Here is a 20,206-nt window from a genome sequence, read left to right on the forward strand (position 1 = left end):
ATCTCCTTGGTTTTATGGTGTGAGTTTCTCTAAAGCAGGAAAAAATAGTGTGCAGAGGGTGAGAAGTAAAATATCAGTAACCAAGAGAGCTGAGAAATAGATGTCCAGTACCCCCCTCGAACAGCTGAAGAGGTGAATTGAAGTCTTTGAGCATCAAACCACAGAGACAGAGTCCATGCTGACATACAGGCCACAGAGAATGAGCCTACGGCGGACTCATGTAAGCCAAGAACGTGGTGGGAGAATGCAGCACGGATTCTGTATAAAAGACTTAGCTTAGCCCATGAGCTCACCAAGCTTTTTAATAAGGAAGTGGACATAAATCGCATCATTTGTATTCTGTGTGAGATACCCAAAAGGTATGTGGCCCATTTTTATCAACAATATATGGCCACGTGTCTTCAGAAGAGCTCTTTCTTGTGAAAACTACCTGCCTACCACTACTTGAGAGGCAGTAGAAGATGAATGAGAAAGTTTTTTGAAGGCACTAATTCTGAATCTTTGCCCTGGAAGTGGTGGGAGTGTAGCTTGTTGGGCCTAATGACTGACAGCTTCCTTGATGGTCCTGGAGTGCTTATAACCCTAAGCAAAGAAAGGAGGGTGGAAAAAAAAGGGATCTGGAGCTTGGCCCCAGCAAGATGGCAGCTTAACTCCTATAAAGGATAGTCAATGTGAGAAAGGTAGCTTGAGGATGGTGGGCCCCCTGAACTGGAGTTACATTGATCTATGGGATCTTGGTGAAAAGGTGAGGAGGGAGGGTGGGGAGGGAAAATTCTGGTGGTTCTTCTGTATTGATTATAGACATTATGACATTAATAGCAGCTGCCACATATGAAGTGCCTATTAATACCAGGCATTTTGCATGTCTTACATTCAACCATTACAAAAAAAGTATATACAGGTATGTTATTTTGTCCTCATCTCATGGATGAGGAAATTGAGGTTCAGAGTTAAATAGTTAAATAACTAATAAAAGGCATGAAGCTATTAGGTGCCAGCATTTGAGTTCAAACACAGATCTGCCGGCCTCTTGGAGCTGCCTGCCTTCATATCAGCCGGGCAGCAGTGCATTTTCATACGTTGTCTAAATAGCACCACCAACCAGGAGATACTGAACCGATGACCCCTGGCTTCAGGGAACCCTAAGTTCTCAAAGCACTAAAAAAATCAGGGTGAGCATTCTCCTTTTCTCAGAGGCCATTCCGCAAAGAGTCAATCCAGTACAAGGGAAGCAGCCCTATGGCTCAGGCACTGGGCACAATGCTCCTCTTACAAAACGCCAGGATCACTAGGCCAAGATTCTCTAAAAGGTGGCAACTGTGATTGGATCAGGTCCAACTTGCTGGTGGATGGTAAGAGAAGCTCAAGCATCTACCCTCCATGAATTCCAGTCTGTAGCACTTAATCTACACACACAGCTGAGGTTCTCATGGCCTCTCCAGCTAGAACAAAACTCCTCAGGTGTTTTGCTTCTATGATGCCTCCATACCACTTCTAAGAGGGTCTACACTGATGTTAGCCCCACTGTCTTTCAACTGAAGACCACAGTGTAGAAAGTTGGGATGGATTTAAGGAAAGCTGACTTTGTGCCCCACGGATTAAAATACATGCACAAAACAGAGAATGCAGACCATCAGCCCACCCAGCCCCCCACGATGCCAGCAGCAACTCTTCTTTTCAATGAGAAAACAATGACTAGCTCCGAATGAAGTTGCATGGATCCATTTCAAGGGCAGGTGAACATTACTATTTCAAGAATAATGGACAAATGTAACTACAGTGTTTTCAACATAACGAGCACCCCACAAATGAAGGCGGGCCCTGCCGGTTATGTAAAAACAGGCAAATAACTATTGCATTTAACTCCTGTGGAGGTGAGATCCCACAGGTTACAGAGCTTCTGAAATGTTCAACAATTGCCCCAAACATTTATTACTTTGATCAAACTTTGTAATAACTTGTATAAAACCAAAATGTTCCAAGAGGTTTTCACTGGAAGAGTTAAGGATATATTTTAATGGTAAACAATTACATTCTTCTATCATCTGATCCTTTTTTTCTTTCTTTTTTGGAAAGAGGCTCTCTGAATTTTCAATAGTGCCTTTGTGAAGGCATCTGCTACTCACGTAATTGAAAAGATGTTTGTGCAGTGGCATGCTTGCGAGTACAGTTATTTAATCTTAATGATAAAGCCCCGAGGACAGAAAATCATAAGTAGAAACCTCTTGTTATTTATCAAAAAGAAAAGGGGCTAAGACACCTAATCTATTCTCAAATTTAAATTCATGCTTGATGAAAACTATCAATAAAACATCGGACCTGCAAAGGTTCTTAAATACTATAGCCAGGTTCAAAGGCGTGAATAGAGGGGAGGTAGGGAGAAAACAAAAATGAGACAATAAAGGAGCCTGACAAAGAAAAACTGTTTGGCAAGCCTTTTTTTTTTTTTTTTTTTGGGTCAAACAAAGAACTTGCTGTAGTTTACAGCATGACACACACACTTGATCAGTTTGTGCCCGAGGGTGTTTTTACACTCTAGAGTGTAAACTCTAACTTCTATTAATTACAACTTGCATTCAGAGGCAAATTTAAGAATTTTAAAATAGAGACTTTTTCAAAGGCTGTTGTTTATTTTTTTTTTAAACAGAAACCAGTTTTTCTACTCCAGGGCCTGGCAAGGGCTTTGTTTTACTTTTTAAAAGTTTCTAGAACTATCCAGGCTTTGGAAAGTATCCGAGCATTTTAAGCATGCTGAGTGAGTGAGAGGGAGGCTTTTGCTTATGAAGTTATCGGACTGTCCTTTTGGGAGAGATTCTGGAGGTCTTTCTCAGCCTGCCTGAGTCTCGGCACCTTGCTCGATTATCCCAGGCTGCTGGCTGTGGATAAGAGCCAGGAGGCCTTCTGTGGGCTTGGGGAAAAGGTTGATGAGAGGGCGTGTGTGACAGTGGTGCTGAAGTGCTACTTGCCGTCCCCATTGGCCAGAGCCCCTCTCACCAAGCCAGTTGTCAGAAAGGAGCTGAGTCCATAGATGGGCAACCCCACGTGCTCATGGGTAAGGATGGGGCATGGTCTACCCCCTGGACTTTGGGGCAAGGCAGCCAATAAAGCCTGAGAATATAAACTATAATACCTGCCTTGTGTATCCAGTTTGGAAATTTGGCCTTTGTATTCAACAGACAGCTTCTTCCACCACCTCATTCCCTACCTCTTGACACACATTTCCTAGAGCAAACTGTCCTTTTTGTTTGGATTTAATGTAATTCATTCAACCCCTAATTTCTGAGTCCCCGATATGTTCATGATGCTGTCCTGGGTGCACTGGGGAGACTCCGGGAAAGCAAGAGTCCATGGGCCTTGCCCTCAAAATTAGTATCTTTATGGTCTTGATTTCTACAGCGGAACAATTTAGGCAATGTACAATGACCTCTGAAGTTAAAACCAAACTCTTTAAGATCCAGTTCAAATTCTAGATCCTCCTGAAAGACTTTGCTTATTCTAGCTGAAAAGTCTCTGTTTTTGATACCTGTTGAACTTATCTGTAGCAATTACTTACTTCCCTGAGATTTTTTATAGCCTGAAGTATCTAACCCTCCTTCATGTATTTATGGACTATGAGTCAGATTGTATGGTAAGTTAGGTAAGCCAAGGATCACAGCACCTTCTGATTCTAATGAATAGTAATGGCCCAGGGTGCCATACTAAGAGGAGTTCTGAAGCTGAGTTTGGGCTCATGGAGATCAGTATGGTGTTCCCTTCGCAGTCTCTGCCAGGAACGTAGTAGCATGGGCCCCTCCTCACTGACTGCCAGCCCGATTCCAAACCCTGTGGTTTATAGGTTTTCATCATCTCAGAGGGTACTGTGGACACGGTAGACGTTCAAAAAACACCCAGTGGCTCTTGAGGGCAGCAGCTAAGGAAAAAGGCAGTCACTCGAATGGCAAAACTATCCTACCCCAGAAAAAGAAACCAGCCACTGGGAGAGGGCTTCTTACCAATTTCAAACGTAATCTTGGGCTATGTCGAAAGACTGATACTGCCACATTCCAAGAAGTATGATATGCCACATCTGGAATCGCTTTGGGTATTCTGAGTGACACAAATTGGAGGTATCTACATGACAGCAGGCCAAGCTGGTGAAAATCCATAAATTGTGCTCTGAGGCTTGGCTAGGAGGACTTGAAGTGAGAGAGGAGCCAGGCTCACAGAGGCTCATCACCAAGGAAATGGCATGCGCAGAACCAGTCAACCTCAGAAGGCAAGGTTGGGTCAATGGGAAGCCACAGAAGGTGTCTTGCTCAGCATGTGGCAGAGTGTTTAGATGAAAAGCACGGTCAATGGTGGCTCTTTTTTCTTGTCCCCCCCCAACCACAGGGCATTTGCACGGAGACTGGAATAGTGCCAAAGATAGTTCAATCCTCACGGAACTTGGCAGCCTATAGGCTACCTCCACCCTGAGGTATGTTTATTTTAACTTGTATAAAATATTTTCAGAAATATTGGATCTAGTATTTGTAAGTCAGGTGACTTCACAAAAAAGTTATCATGAAATCATGGAAGGTCTGACAGTACTGAGACTCCATCTGCCTAAGGCACTGGTGTTGGCTGATCCCACTGGGCCTCTCTGGCCTGGCCGTGTGTGCCAGCTTCCTACCCTCCTACCTGGCCTTCTGCACCCACTTAGCCACCTCCCCCATAAACATCTGAGGTTGTGATCTGTGGTGGGGAGCCTTCTTCAGCGATCTGCCGGGAAGGACTACCTTTCTAAATTTCCTGTCTGTTGTCAACTGACACCTTCATAAAATTCCTAATTCATGAAAATGAATTAATAGAAAAAAGAAATTTAAAGCAAGGTACATAAAATATAAGCCCCAATGTTTAATTAGTTTCAATGGACATAAAATTATTCTGGCAAATCGCTATGTAAGTGTAACAACGCCCATCTGTAACTATTCTGTTCACAAGAACCCAGACAGGTCAGAAAGCCTCACTTGAGGAGCTCTGGTCTAGAGACTGACTGACTGACTTCTCAGATCTCAAATGCTGAGAACTTGCCCATGTCTTTCTCAACTGGGTATTGATTAACTTCAAGGGTAACAAAATGAGCAAGAAGACATCGCGTCATGTCCTAGACATAAAGAGCTGTAACTCACCGTACTTGCCCTCTTGACTTTTTCCTCACAACATGATTAGCTGAGTTCCTCAGAACTTGGTATGTTTTTGGCATTTACCTTAATGCACATATTTAATTTACTCAAAATGTGACCCTCCCACGCTCTGCTTTCTACCTTCAGAGAAGAAAGGCAAGGGGTTCAGCTGACCATCATTTGGGTTCTGCCCAGCTGTAGCCGGTCTGGGTCTGGCTCACCCCAGGTCACAGCAAAAGAAGGCCCCCCAAACCTGCGGCAGGTCAGTCTTGCCTGGGGAATGCTCATGGGAAAAGCAAAAGTGAGAATTTGAAACTGGGCATTACGTATGTAAGAAGATGAAGCGTCATTGGTCATTTCCCGTATAAACAAATAGTTTGTTTATGACCTTGATTTTCTCAATACTCAGTAAAGCACATCATGAAGGCCTTTTGCCTTCATGCTCCCTTTTCTGTCCTTAATAAAACTTCATGTGCTCCTCAGATGTACACCATGTAATTTGCTCAGGAAAATTCAAACCAGTAATCTGGTATTCTGTGTGAAGATTTTTTTTTGCCTCTTGCACATGCTTGAAAAATATTTTTCTAAAAAAGAAAACAAATCTGCACATGACAACAAAGGCTTTAAAGTGAATCTCTATTCCAGAAAATCAAGCCAAGAGAATTCCATAAAGATAACCCCTTTCCTCTTTTTATTCCTTTCCTCAGAAAGGTGACTTGGGACACCTTAAATGGAGAGTCAGACAAGAAAGAAAATGTCCTATTTAGAAGGGTCCTGCCCAGCTGGAGGTGGGCATTTTTCTTTGCATTACGACCTACAGTAACTTTACTATCAGTCCTGAGAAAGAAGTTTCCAGAATAACCACACTTCATGAGCCCTGCTGAATTTGAGGTATCCACGTAGCAACAGTCTCGCGATGGGGAAACATTAATGCTTTTTATATTGGTGATCAGCTGTAACATGAGCAATTAAGTACAATACTAATGGACTATGGCCAGAAGCCTGGTACTAATATTAAAAACTGACAGAGATGAATAGGTTTGGAAGCAAAACCAGGCTGACAAAGACAGTTTTATGAAGTGCTTGGGCCTATTTGATTTAAACCAATCAGAGGCAAGTTTGGACGAGTCAGGCCTTCAGCGACAATGATGCATTCACAGGCATTGTACTGTTTCTGCTATGCCTTAAATAAAAACACCCATTGATTCTTTTCAACAACCCACACTTTCATTATTACACTCATTAATAAACCAAAAGCGCCCAACTAATATACAAGTAATATTTACTGAGGAACCGGCGACTTTTTTCTTGTTGGAAAATGAAAACATTTACTGGAAACATGAACCGCACCACATGAAAAATAAATCAGTGGATAATGTACAGTAGATCACTCATTTCTTCTTCATCTTCTAGGGAAGCGAAGCTGGTAGTAGGGAAAAAAGAAAAGGATCACATCTGCATATCGGGGTGAAAAGGAGACGAGAAGACTGCTTGCACAGGAGGATCGCAGTCATTCTGATCTGATGGGAAAGGTTTGAAACATGTCTACGGGCATCTCCAGACTAGATGTTTGCCCAAAACATCCTGATCTTTTGCAGCTTCTTGAGCCTTCTTGAAAACGGTGGCCCTTCACCACTAGGCCCTTCACCACTAGCCTATACCTAGCGAGAAGGAAAGAAATCTGCCAAGTCCCTTGGCACAGTTTTAGCCCAGCCTCTTCTTTGACCAAAGCAGAACTGTTTCTCGTCCCTGGGATGGATCTGAGTGTCCTCTGCCCTTCTCGGGTAGAACCATTAAAGAGAAGTAAGAAGTAAGACAGCTAGAGCAGCTGCCCCCAGACTCTTCTCCAGAGCACAGCACACAGGAACATGGCTGATTCCTTTCAGATCATGATCAGCTCAAAATGAGTGAGACTGGTATAATTGTAGTGGTTCTCATTTTTTAAAAAGATTTTACTTATTTACTTGGAGAGAGAGAGAGTGAGCGAGAGTGCACATGAGCTGGGGAGGGGGAAGGTGAGGGAGACTGGGGGCTCCATCCCAGGGTCCTGGGATCATGACCTGAGCCGAAAGCAGAAGCTTCACTAACTGAGCCACACAGGCGCCCCCTGGAATCTCATTTTTTTAAAAAGTCGATTATCTGCAAATTTTAGTACTTCACTATTATTAACTACTCACCACTCAAGACATCCCTTGCATCTGATCACAGCAATGTGAACGAGTGAAAGTATATCCAAGGAAGGGTGAAGGCCCTTGCTGATCGCCCCGGGACAGCTGTGTTCTAACCTGGGTTTCTGGCTCTGTGCGGGGATTTCCATATTGGGGGTCCCACTTGGCGGTTGACTGTTGTCTCAGCCCCAGACTACTCTTCTGTGCCCTGCTTGGTGTTGCTGGGACCGAGATTCTGCAGATTACATGCCTCTTTCTTCAGCTGTCTTCCTTTTGGGGTCCTGCAAATGGGGCTCAAGCAGGCCAGGGGAAGGGAGGAAAGGCTCCTTCTTTCTGTTTTGCCTGCTGTGAATTTCAGGGCCAACCCAACAGTAACTTAGCAGCAGCAGTTGGTTCCAGCCTGTAGCTTCTGTCACAGTCCCAGAAGAGTTTTATGGCATTTGCCCTGAGGTCCAGCATTAGCCAGGGAGCACTGCCTCCTCAGGTCTGAGCCTAGCTTCACAGTGCTCCACCTCCGAGCTTAATAACGACCAGCGCTGGATGGGATCCTCTCCCCAGGAGGGATCTGAACCCCAGCTCTGTGACGCATACTCTCTCAACTTCCGGGTGGCAACACCATAACCCCCTTTCTCCTATTCTCTTGACCCTAGGGAGCCTGTGGTTATTTCCTCCATATTAACGTTGTGCTTTACCATGTTTGTTTCAGTAATTCCCTACAGTAGATTCATTTTGTTGAATACCTGGTGTCGTTTTTATTTTCCCTACTGGAGCCTGACTGATACACACTGACCCAACAAATTCTAGATTTAGCAAGAGTGGGTGACAAAGCTTTTCAAAAAAATTTAATCCAGTGGGAGACCAAACCTTTTTGAAATACTCCTTTACTCCCAAGAGCGAGGAGAGAAGAGACGTTTTTAAAGAATCTTAAATAATGTTTTCTAGTAGCTAAATTTGAGGGATCTCGACTAGAATTTTTCAATTGGACGGAATGAAGGCATTTAGGATTCTACTACTCCAGATGAGGTAAATCATGAAACAAAGTACACAGTCTTCAAAAGAATATATCCTGGTATTTCATTTAAGATTGAGGCTATGTTTATCCACATAACTGCTTGAGTTAATTACATATACATTCACTCTACTATTGGATCCTATCCTTTTTCCATCCCAAACCTAATCTGTTTTTTTGACCATGCGACGCTCTGTAACATGTTTGATTAATTTTTATTCTTTAACTGGGTGAGTGAGCTAGCAGTTGACATACACTCTCTTTTTTTTGCAAATTTTAACTCTCTGGTCCTTGAAGTTTGATGGTTCAGATGTTGGGAACATTTGCAGATGGAGGTATGGTGGGGGCGGGGGGGGGTGTTCACTATCAGAATAGAAGTCCTTTGAAAATACAGACCGGGGGTGCCTGGGTGGCTTAGTAGGTTAAAGCCTCTGCGTTCAGCTTGGGTCATGATCCCAGAGTCCTGGGATCGAGCCCCGCATCGGGCTCTCTGCTCCGCGGAGTGCCTGCTTCCTCCTCTCTCTCTGCCTGCCTCTCTGTCTACTTGTAATCTCGGTCTGTCAAATAAATAAATAAAATCTTAAAAAAAAAATACAGACAGAGTTTATAATGAAAATGCTCCGATTAAAGCTTTGACTCGTAAGTCCACACCAAACTGAATGTGTTCCCTTAAGTGCTGTTTACTTAACACTCACCTGAGATACCAATGCTATTTTGTACTAGGATTTCAGTGGTGCCCCTGTTATGTCCATAGGTTTTTGTATTAAATACTGAGAGAAATAATGCTCACATTTGAAAAACTGATGTAGTATACTGACAGGAAGGCTAAGCCCTGTCACCAATGTTTAAAAATCCTTGTGGGTTGTTACTCAACAAGTAAGGCAATCTCTTGCTACTACTTTGTGGGGATTTTTCATGGGGTACTAAACCCAACCTAATTTCCTATGACTATACCTACAAAAACTTTCTAAGTTTCACTGAATGGCTATGCGAACAGAAGCTCTATGCTAAATGCAACACAGATAAAAATTCAACTGAGCTCAACAAAATATGACTAAGAGGAGATCCACTAGGTAACATTATCTGGAGGATCCAAAGGTGGGTGATCTGGGTCGAAGCTGGCGTGCTAATGGACTTGTAAAACAGCCATCACACTTAGCAGTTCTGTTCTACTTTTCAAACTGGCAAGCTAACTGGCCTGTTTGTTCAGCTGTTTCTTGACTTCATTCCATCCATGACCGTTATTAAAACATACACAGACAGACAGACAGACAGACACACACACCCTCTGCTTGGATCTTGCAAGCTCTGAATTTGAAACCAGGTTGCTGAGTCAGTCAACATGTCAGCGGGGAAACGAAATGCCAGGGATAAAGAAGTTGGCGCAACCCTAACAAATTAAGAATGGACTGGAAGCGGAGAGCAAGGATAATTCGTGAATTTGTTAACAGACCTGCACTGCTGTGGGCAACAACGGTCCTAATGCAAAGAGGGAACATTCCTGTGGAGACAACCTTTATAGCGCATTACCTCGTATTTGCATGATCATCACCTTCTGAGAGAAGCTGCAAGTGTTAGAAAACTGAACCATGCAAAGCTTGGCAAGAGAGGATTTTCTTGGTCAAAAGCATAGTTGTAGAAGAAAGAAATACCAAGATGGGGAGAAAAACCAATGGATCTTATCTGGAGCCAATTTTCTTATTAAAGCAGGGCTTACTTTTCAATATTAGTACATTCAACATTAAACCATTTCAATGTCAATACGGTTTAATGGCAATCCCATGGTAACAGTGCAGAATTAGGATTTCCAGAAGCGGAAGGTTCTCACAGCAAATGAACCTACGGAGAATGTATTGAGTAATCTAGGCTTGTGGGGACAAAAAAATAAAAAGGTATTGTCAAATAGGTGGCCACAGGATAAAAATCAAACCAAAAGAACATCTAATTTTAGCCCCAGTAACCCGAGAAAGCCATGTCCCCTAAAAAATCACAAGGCGGTATGCGAGCTAAAATGCCAGAGGATATTTTCTATTTCCAGAAAGGTCCTTCAGACTTCCCCTTATCTTATCCTTCACCAGAAGCTTCTTCCATTGAGCGCACTTTTAATTAGGCAAGGACTTTCCAGGAGGGGGGTTCTTACCTTTCATAATGCCTGCGGGTGCACGTGGCAGCGCTGGTGCTCCCAGGATTACCGCCTAATTCATCATAAATATGTTTCCATTGTCGGCGGGCTGTTATCTGAAAAGATGGCAATGGGAAATTCAATCTTGCATCAGAAGAGATTCACAGTGCCAGGATTCAGTGCATATGCAACAGGCAGAAGAGGACAGTCTGTTCTGGAAGCCCAGACACAGAGAAGTCCAAATGAGCATGTGGGGAGATTCGGGGTTCCACAGGGGGGTCTCACTCGTGGTACTCTTCTTTTCAATAAACATGGAATTCTGCTTTGGGTTCTATATTGTGTCACCCTTAGAGCATTTTCTCTAAGGCATCTCCCTGTATAGTTTATGTAGTTATCTTCCCCACCCCCACCCCCCCCGCCCCCGGGAACAAACTCTTACTCTGATCCTTTAGGTCATGTTGATAAAGCATCCAAATAAAATAAGATTTTAGCTAAAGTATCAGTTTAAATGAATCAGAATGAACACTGGTTGCTTAAGGGGAATGGGCGGCCAAGGGTATATGAAAAGAGAGAGGCTTTTCGCCTGCTTTTGTATCTTCTGATTTTTGAGCTGGGTGCTGTGTTGACCACTTCAAACACTAAATAAAATTACTACATAGACTAATTCAATTGATCCAATTGCTTATGGAATTTGCAGTCATCTCCGGCTTTATTTTTATGCCAGCCAGCTCCTCTAACCACCAAAACAAAACCCAAATCTGAAACTGTATATGTTGCAACCTGTTTATTTTTATTCCCTTAGGTCAGGAAAACGGGTGATCCATCCAGTACCAGGAAAACGAACAAATTCCAAAGTGAAAATGCAAGCTATGTCTACTGGGGGGCTGGGTGCCTAGAACCCGGGCAGCTTACAGTCTACAGAACAGCATACTACAGCCCTGTTTAATCACTTTCTTTAATTTTATTTTTATACATAAATTAAGATTTTACAAAATAACAGATGCATGATCTGGCAAATGATTAATCTGGGAAACCACGTCATTTACTATATCCGAGCAAGTCTAGTATTTCCTTGCAAGGAGGAGACAGAGCCCATTCTGAGGTCCTTGTGAATACTTCTAAACAGAGTTACAGGAAAACTCTGTTATTGGAATGTACAGGGCGGGGGGGGGGGGGGGACAGGGTGTGGCAGAAGTGCCCATGGCAGTGGCAGTGGCTACAATCACCCTGGGGCTTCTTTTGAAATATACCGACAGAGCTGCAAGCCCAATTCACTTAGGGGCTAAAGGCAGCAAGCCCCGGGGAGGTGGGGAGCGATCTCAACCTGCAAACAGGGGCTCTGTCCCTGTAATCTAAGGAGGAGGGGAGGGGTGGTTAAACACTACAGGGTAAATGGCACCTTTTCCATTTTATATAAAACCCCCTTTATTTCTATAAACCCTTCTCGACCCTGAGACAATGGGAGGTTTGCATTGTTCAATTTCCCAGGAAGCATTCTTGAACCAATGAGTTTCAATAGTTCTCTCTCGACAGAACCACCTCTTGCATCTCCTGGCAGGTATGACTAAAAATAGATATTCTCCTTCATTTATAGCTTGGTTTAGATGATAATAAATGGTTTCAAGCCCCTTTCAAAACACTCAAAATACACATTTCAGTAATTATTTTATATTTAATTACGATGTCCCTCTAATCATTGAAATAGTACACTTTCAGGCTGATCTAGTCAAGATCTATGGAAAGGAAGGAGCGAAACTCTACCCCCTCCCACGTGTTTCTGTTATTCCTCAAAGCCCTTAGCACACCAGGGCCTCTTGAAACACACCTCCATAGTTGTCTCCCTCAGATGAGGTGTGTGGGCCCTGGGGAGTCCAGCAGGGCCAGAAAACAGGTCTGTCCCTGCACGCACTTCAGAGGAAACCATCCCTTTTGTCATCCTTGTATCTCTTCTGTGCACTGTTTCCTATCTTATGAAGGACTATCACAAGCGTGATACCATTTCATTCTCCCTTCAGCCTGTGAGGTAGATTACAGGAATCTCATCACAGATGAAGAAGAAAGACACAGAGAGTTTGCCCAACTGGCCCAAGGACACACAGCAGTGGAATGGTCACATCAGGGCTCATACAAATGTCTTATGATCCCAAGAGCAGGCTTCCCCACTACATCGAAACAGCCTCCCCATCAGAATGAGCTGGTGAACAGCCCACATGTATAGCAGGGTGTTAATGCAGAATCTAGGGACCTTATGCTTCCCGTGAGTAGAGGGCTGTGGAAACCACAGCTTCTGCTACAAGGTCTCGACTTTGAGCTGTGGGTCTCTCACTGCTGAAGAAATAGCACAGCCACAGGTCAGCAAAAATCCAAGGGGATGGGTTAGGCATAGTGCTCTGAGATTTTACTTCCACCCAGTAAAATTATGCTCCTTTTACCCTGACCATGTGTGTATCTAGTTAGAACAGAAATTCGCTATTATGTTCACCAATGAATCATAGATAAGTCTCAATTATACTGGAATCCATCCATTCACTCAGTCATTCAGTCATCAAATATTTCCTGAACATCTCCCACTTGTTGGGTGCTGTGCTAGCATCTGGGATGCAACAATGAAAACCAGATCCAACACCCAACATGACCACATCCTAGTGTGTGTGTGTGTGTGTGTGTGTGTGTGTGTGTTGGGGGGGATTACCAAACATAAACAAGGGACTACACAGATAAACAAAATAATACAGGTTGTGAAAAGTGTAATGAACGAAAGACCACCAATGACGGGCTATTTAATGTATGGAAACTGACCATGCCCCCCCTCCTACACCCATCTGCTAGACTTGGGGGTAGTACCCTGTTCAACACTTGCCTATCACAGAAATGACAAACTTCTTTAAGAATAAATAATGAATTATCAAAAGGAGGAAAACAATCTTCCTCATGCTAGGACTGAAACTGTGGCAGCAGGGGCCAGCCTCCAGTGTCACTTGGCATTAGTTAAGGCATGCACAGCTGGTTAGTGGTCTGTGTTAGCCCCTGCTAGCAAGTTCTGGGTTTAAATACAGTTTTTACCAGTAAGAGTTGATCTGGAGCAAAGACAAGGGCTGGGCCTTCCAGGAAGTCGTCCCTGTTTACCGAGCTTCCACTGGCCGGCCTGGATGAATCAGGCCATTTTGAGATATTTTCTTTCCACAGGAAAGTCATAAAATGTGCTCTTTCCAACTGCTAAATGCTTTTATGTTTTTAAGTACACAGTTCTCCTGGGTATGCATCTCCATTTTTTTGTATGTAGATGTGCTCTTAATTCAAATGCTGTCCACGGGCTTTAAAGTGAGAAATGTCTAACTCCCCCCCCCCCCCCGGGTTGTCCAAACCCACTGTGGGTCCCAGAGCCCTATAAGGAGAAAGGAAAGAACACGAGAACTCGCAAGAACTCCTCCTGACCAAGCTCCCGGGCATTGTGCTCCCACCTGTATAAATGTGCCTCCTGCACTAATATGCTTTCCTCATGCCGAAGTATGCATTTGCTTTGGGTTTTATTCTGTTGCCCCGAATGTGTGTTATCTCTAAAACCCACGGGGGCAAAACTAGTGTCTGCCTCATCGTGTCTAGCCTCCGGTTCCACTCAGCTGGAAATAGTCTGATCCAGCCATGGGGTGAGTCTGACTAGCTCTTGGGTTAAGCTGGAGCCTCCCGGTCATGGTCACATTTCTACCTGACCTTCTGTTATTTTAGGTTTTTAAGGATACAGAGAGTTTCTGGCTCTTTGTTTCCTGAAGAAAATGGCCAAATTCATACAATGATTTTTCTTGAATTGTGCTTCCCTTGTCATCTCCTGCAAGACCCTCAACTAAATGACAGGGATTCCTGACCTCAATCCATCTTCTACTGGCTACCATTGAGGGCACTGGGCCAGGAACAGAGGTGTGGAGGGGAAAGGTGGAAAGGATGGAGGGTTGTGGGTGGGGAGATATCATGAAAAGAAAGAGAAGTTACTACCTTCAAGGGTTTGTAGCTTAGCAAGAAGCATAACCTCATATGATTAACCGTAAAGCAAGATGAAAATCTGAGCAGATGGCACCCAAGGGAAGCAAACCAGCCTAGGTGTGTGGAGACTTCATCTCACTCCCTTCCCTGGTGTGGGCAAGACCCAAGAAACTGTGAAGAGCATTGCACATCTATTATGTTCAGGTATTTCATTTCTTCCTAATGCAGTGGTTTTCAAACTGCTTTTTAGGATGCAAGGTGGACTGAAACTAACCCTCCACACCTCTGCCAAGAAAATGGGTCCAGGGGGTGATAAAGGAATCTGTCCCATCTATTGCTTATTTGATGAAAATATCCTGCTCTTAAAAAAAAAAAAAATTGGGTAACAATTTTAACCTAAGACATGGCCTTGGAGCCTTGGTTTCTTTACCTTCGAGATTGCAGGGATGAAATAATGTTGGAATTTTTGTGGCCTGGTTAGGAAACAGCAATCAGAAATCTTGCAGGACAGTGTGTCCATGGCTTAAGAATGTAGCAGATGTGAAGTCAAAAGGAACATTTGCCTGCATGCAACGTTGCCCAGGCTGCTCAGAGAAAGAGCCGCTTTCTCCGGACACCTTGAGGGCGGACTGAATTCAAGGAAGATGACTTTTTTTTCCTGGTAGTACTCCAGGAACTGGAGCTTTTCAAAACTACATGACATCATCTTTGGCCTCAAGAGTTCTGAATTAAGCAAGAGGCTTTGTCCGTCCAGAGTACTAGGGTTAGATTCAGAGGATGTCTTGAAATGATGTCAAAGCCAGAATCTGGTATCAAAGCCTAATCCTTCCAGCAAAAAGACATGTGACTTCTTCCTCCAGATGAGTAATAATGGTCTTGTCTCAGCCATGGGGACAGACAGAGCTGCTAAACTGGCATTCTTGGAAGGTACCGCTTGCACGGTCCTCTGTCTCTAGAATATGATTTTCTCAAGACCCATTTCCCTACTCTACCTTCTCTCCAAATACTGCCTCTGGCTCACCATCACATGGTTAGCCAAATGGAAATCACTTTAGCGAACCACACTCCACACACTGCATCCTGGTAATACCCCAAGCTACTCTTCACGCTGTAATTGCTTCACCAGACACTGAAGTGAAGACCTCTTTGGCTCATCAGCGCAACCGTATCCAGCTCTGCTTCCTCAACTGTAGGTGACCCCGCTCTAAAATGTTTGGGAGGAGAAGCTGGATATATGATTGTAAAGGAAGGAGCCTCACTGCCAACCAGTCAAAAGGCGGGGATATTGTTTTTTAAGGAATCAAATCCACTCAATACATTTATGATCTCAAAACCTAAGGATGCAGAGACACAAAATTCATTTCCAGCAAAGGCAGAGGAGGCCAAGAGAACTGAATATAGCCATTAGTCAAATGCTTCTAAAGGCTTAAAATAAAACTTCTGCTCCTCTTTTTTTTTTTTTTTTAATTCAATTTAAGGGTTGTGAAGGACTGCAATGAAATAATCCATAATCCGCAATTCAAACCAGAAGGTTTGGAATAGTTTATAACCACAAACAAAAACAAGCCAATTAAGATGACCTCTTTTTAAAACCAGAAGGAATTCCAGAGAGATGTCTTTATCCAGTCACAAGTTAACGGCAGAAGAGATATATCTACAAATTTTAAACTTGCAATTTTTTATTATTACTGAATGTTTACATCACACAGACCTCTTGAACCATCTCCTAACTCCATGCGTTTTTCTCAAGAATCAGATAAAAATCTCAGCTAGTAGTTCATGGAGATTTGTACCTCAGGCCAGGTACAAAGACCCGACTGAAAGATGCTACTAATGACGGTAGGCTATTAGAGGCTTTTCCCAATATATCACCCAAACTAGGGAGAAAGCACTGTAGGCACAAAGAATGGTCATTTATGCACCCCTTTCCTTCCAGTGATGTGATGGAGGCTGTGACAGCTGCACGGAAAGTTCTCAGCAAGTCAGAATCTGAAGAAGTTGGCCATGCCCCCTTGCAACTCATTTCGCCTCACTGTGCCTCAGTTTCCTCACTTGTAAAATGAGGGTCTGGATCGGAGTAGGACAAATATCTTTCTCTGCACCAAGACCAATTTGCAAAACATAAAAAAGGTTCGGAACCTATACTTTCCCTCATTCAAAATGAAAATGGCTTATCATGGATGGAAAAACCTTCACTGGAAACTTTGAGCTGCTTTGGGGCCAAAGGAATGGTAATATTCTGGCAGGCTTCTTTAATAATAGCGTGGAGACAACTTTCTAACCTTAGATGCTTGACTTAGAAGGGGCCACACTGTGCAGCAAGGAGCCATAAGAGCCAGTAGGTGAGGTGGGAACAGTCACCGTTACCATTAGCTTTGAATTAGCATCACCCGGAGTGCTTATAAAAAAGGATTCTCAGGTTCTTAGGCCCAGGGCCCACTGCAGTTAATGTCTCAGTGTGGAGGTCTAGACATATCCATATACTTGAAAGGTCCCCCTTTGAAAATCTGAGCCCTAGTTTTCGAGTGGCCTCTGGGAACCACAGGTCTAGAAGATTCCAAGATCTCTTTTGAGCTCTAATGACAAGTCTACATGTGCTTCTGCCATCAGATAATCTTACAGATAAATGTCTTTCAATAACACAGCGATGACAACTTAAGTCCTCAGACGGATCTTACGCATACATCTGCTGGAGCAGCTTCAAAACTGAATCCTCGCTGAACATCTCATTTCATTTATTGGTCAACGTATACCAATCGAAAAATGTATTCTGTACTTGGGGGATTCAAAAGCTGTGACATAGCGTGGGAGTAGCCAACTGCAGTGCCTATAGGGACAGCAAGGTAGTATGAAGCATTAAAAAAAATAGAAAGGAAAGGAAGGGGAGAAGAAAGAGAGGGAGGAAGAAGGAAGGAAAAATCCCACCAACCGGCTTCATCTAGTTTACGACTCCAGATGTAGATGTTATAGCTAACAAGGCTAAGTAGATTCACTGTCTCAGAGTAGATGAAAAAATTGGTGGTGAAGAATGGCAGGGACCCAATGAACAACGAGGGAGTTGATGGGTAAATAGAGAAGGAGGGAAGGAGCAATTCCAGAGGTTGCCAGTCCTCTTTGTGGCTTGGCTGAGGAGGCTGGCTACTCGTACATAACCAGATGGGAAGCAGATGCCAATCTGGTGTCCCAATGCCCCCCCATCCCAGCCTCTCTCTCCTTGACTCCACCTATACTACAGTGACGGCAGAATGAGGGGCAAAACATAACACTTCGCTTGTTATCGATCTTCTCTGTGTCACTGACCCCACCCCCACTCTGCCCCCAGCCAGCCTACAGAATTCTAGGGGCTACCATCTGAAAGCCTTTCTCACAGGGCTCCATCCTCTCTGGACTGGCCTTTGAGGTCATGCATCCCAGCCAACTGGCCACCCGACTTTATGTTATCCAACTCTCTACGTCCAACATCATTCTACCTCCACATTTTTATTTTTCCGTCTGGCTTTCTCTTCCTGGAAGGCTGTGATCATTCACGTCTAAATTCCGAATATTCTCTAAAATCCTGCTCAGAAGGCAGGAGAGCCACAAGTCTTCTTCCCTTGTTTCTAAATGAAATCATCCTTAACCTGAACGGCAAATGGATCTTTTTCCACCTTGTCTCTTCATTATAATCACCATCTCTCCTGGACGGCAAGCAACTAGAACCACTGTCCTAGATATCTGTGCATTCTCCAGAGTGTCCCACACCATGCTGTGAACACATAAGACTTATTAAATACGTGTTCCGGTGATTTGCTGATTGCGCGGTCATTTGTTACTTTGCTCATTCAGCAAGAGAAAGAATACTATGTGTTCAGAATACTGCCAGTGCCCTGAAATTTATCAGAAGTTTTTTTTGTGTATTCCACACCCACTTGCTGCTGCCTGGAGAAAAACAGATCTTTGGGAGGATACAGAAGATACAAAAGCAGGAAAAACGGATCCTGTGGAATTTGTTGGCACTCTCCCTATCAGTAAACAACAATACATTTCTGGGTTTAAAAAGAGATTTAATAATATTGTGCAGTATCACGTAACTTATCTGCAGTTCATATAAATGTGTATTCCTGTTCTTAAATCAAGCATTAGACTTAAAAACCTAGGCTATGGGTTGGGCTCCTAAATCCACGAGACTAACTCTGAATAAGTTATCTTTTTCACATGGACAAAAGCTATAATTAGCTTAAGATTTTGTGAAACTACGAGCCACCTTGGCAAGAAGTCAATCTCTTTGTCCTATCCACAGATCCAACCAAGTGAAAAATCGTATTATTTATTTTACAGAGGGTGCTTGGTCAAATAAATATTTAAGTAAATTTGTGTCTATGAAACACACATTTTATAATACTTCATATGAACATTGTATTGCTTTGTAAATGGATATGTAGATCCCAGGTCTTAAATAAACATTTTAGACACACATTTACTCTCATCTTAGAGTTCGGAGTCAGAATTCATAGCAGGTATCTCTACAGTAAATACCAGATTATCCGAATCACATCATGCTGGCCATCTTTCCCCATTCCAAATCCCTGACATCAAACCATTATATTAGTTGGTGAAACAATATGCTATACCTGGCAAGAAACACTGGTGATTGTGGTGGGACTAAAAATGAATTTCATTTTCTTGACTCTGTGTCTCTTACTGTCGTTTTACTATGATACAGAAATATTCCAGGTTACTTCATAAAGAAAGAAAAAAATAATTTCTTATTCAATTGCAGAAGACACTGCACAACTTAATCTGATCATTGTGTGGAGGAGAAAATATTTCCAATGACGACATCTTCCTGTCAATTGATTTTATTACAGATTTCATCTCTGCGTGCTATATTAATACAGCTCTTTCTTCCTCTTTCAAGATTTTAATCTTAGTTTGTTGCTCTAACGTTTTATTGGTTCAAAATACATGTTGTAAAATCCGTGGCCATCAAATTTTCCTGTGGGCTAAAAATAACCCGTTCCTGTCAGTTAGAATTAGCTGATAAAGAGTGTCAGAGCCTGTTCTGAATAAGTTTGATAACTTCCTGTTTATGCGGCACTGACCCTTGTCTAATAAAGCTTCTTTGCCCTAGAATAAGAGAAGATTCTGCTGCATTCTATTCCTTAATGGCCAATACTGATTACTTTTGAAAGCCTTTAATACATTTCCCATATTAGACATGAACAGATGTCAGGTATGTTGCCAAGGGAAATTTCTTTTATGCAATCTTGGCTTGTTGTACAATAATAGCCCTTTCTCAACATGGGAAAAAATTACAGACCCAACTAATTTCCCTGACAGGGGAGAGTTACATATGTTTTCCACTTGTAGTTTTTACGACAAGTTTACAATTTTGCCAAACCTGGAACTAATTGGGATCATTTCCAAAAGCGGCCCAATAAACCCCCAAAAGTGTGGAGCCATTTGAGGAGGTGGTCAGGGACGGTTAGCTTTTTATTCTCTCCGTTTTGGTCAGAGAAGGGGTGGGGGAGTTAGATTGCAAAATTATTTCATTTAAGTTGCTTAAACACTTACTGTTTCATATCCTCCCAGTTTTTGAGCAGCTTGAAACATAGTCCAAAGGTTAACTGTTAGAGGGACAATAAGTATTTAGATAAGCATTGCATTAACATACTTCCAAGAAATGTCAATCAAAACATTTTGTTTTGTTTTGTTTTCAATGAGAAAGAGAAAAAAAAAAACAACACACAAAAAACCAAACCCAAAACACTGGTACCCCAGAGAGCTAAGTTCTTAGGAAACAATT

At 42.9% G+C, this 20,206-nt stretch overlaps 1 protein-coding gene across 2 annotated transcripts in view; it reads right to left on the reverse strand.

The window, feature by feature from the left end:
- Positions 1-20,206, reverse strand: part of ARID5B (AT-rich interaction domain 5B) — a 177,551-nt gene that overhangs the window by 15,337 nt on the left and 142,008 nt on the right. For both annotated transcript variants that reach the window (XM_059170155.1, XM_059170156.1), the window contains 2 exons: positions 19,975-20,027; positions 10,462-10,559 (listed from right to left, as the gene is read on the reverse strand). In XM_059170155.1, coding sequence (XP_059026138.1) covers positions 10,462-10,559; positions 19,975-20,027 — 151 coding nt within the window. The remainder of the gene's footprint in view (positions 1-10,461; positions 10,560-19,974; positions 20,028-20,206) is intronic.

This window comes from Mustela lutreola, chromosome 4 (assembly GCF_030435805.1).
Source record: "Mustela lutreola isolate mMusLut2 chromosome 4, mMusLut2.pri, whole genome shotgun sequence".
NCBI lineage: Eukaryota > Metazoa > Chordata > Mammalia > Carnivora > Mustelidae > Mustela > Mustela lutreola.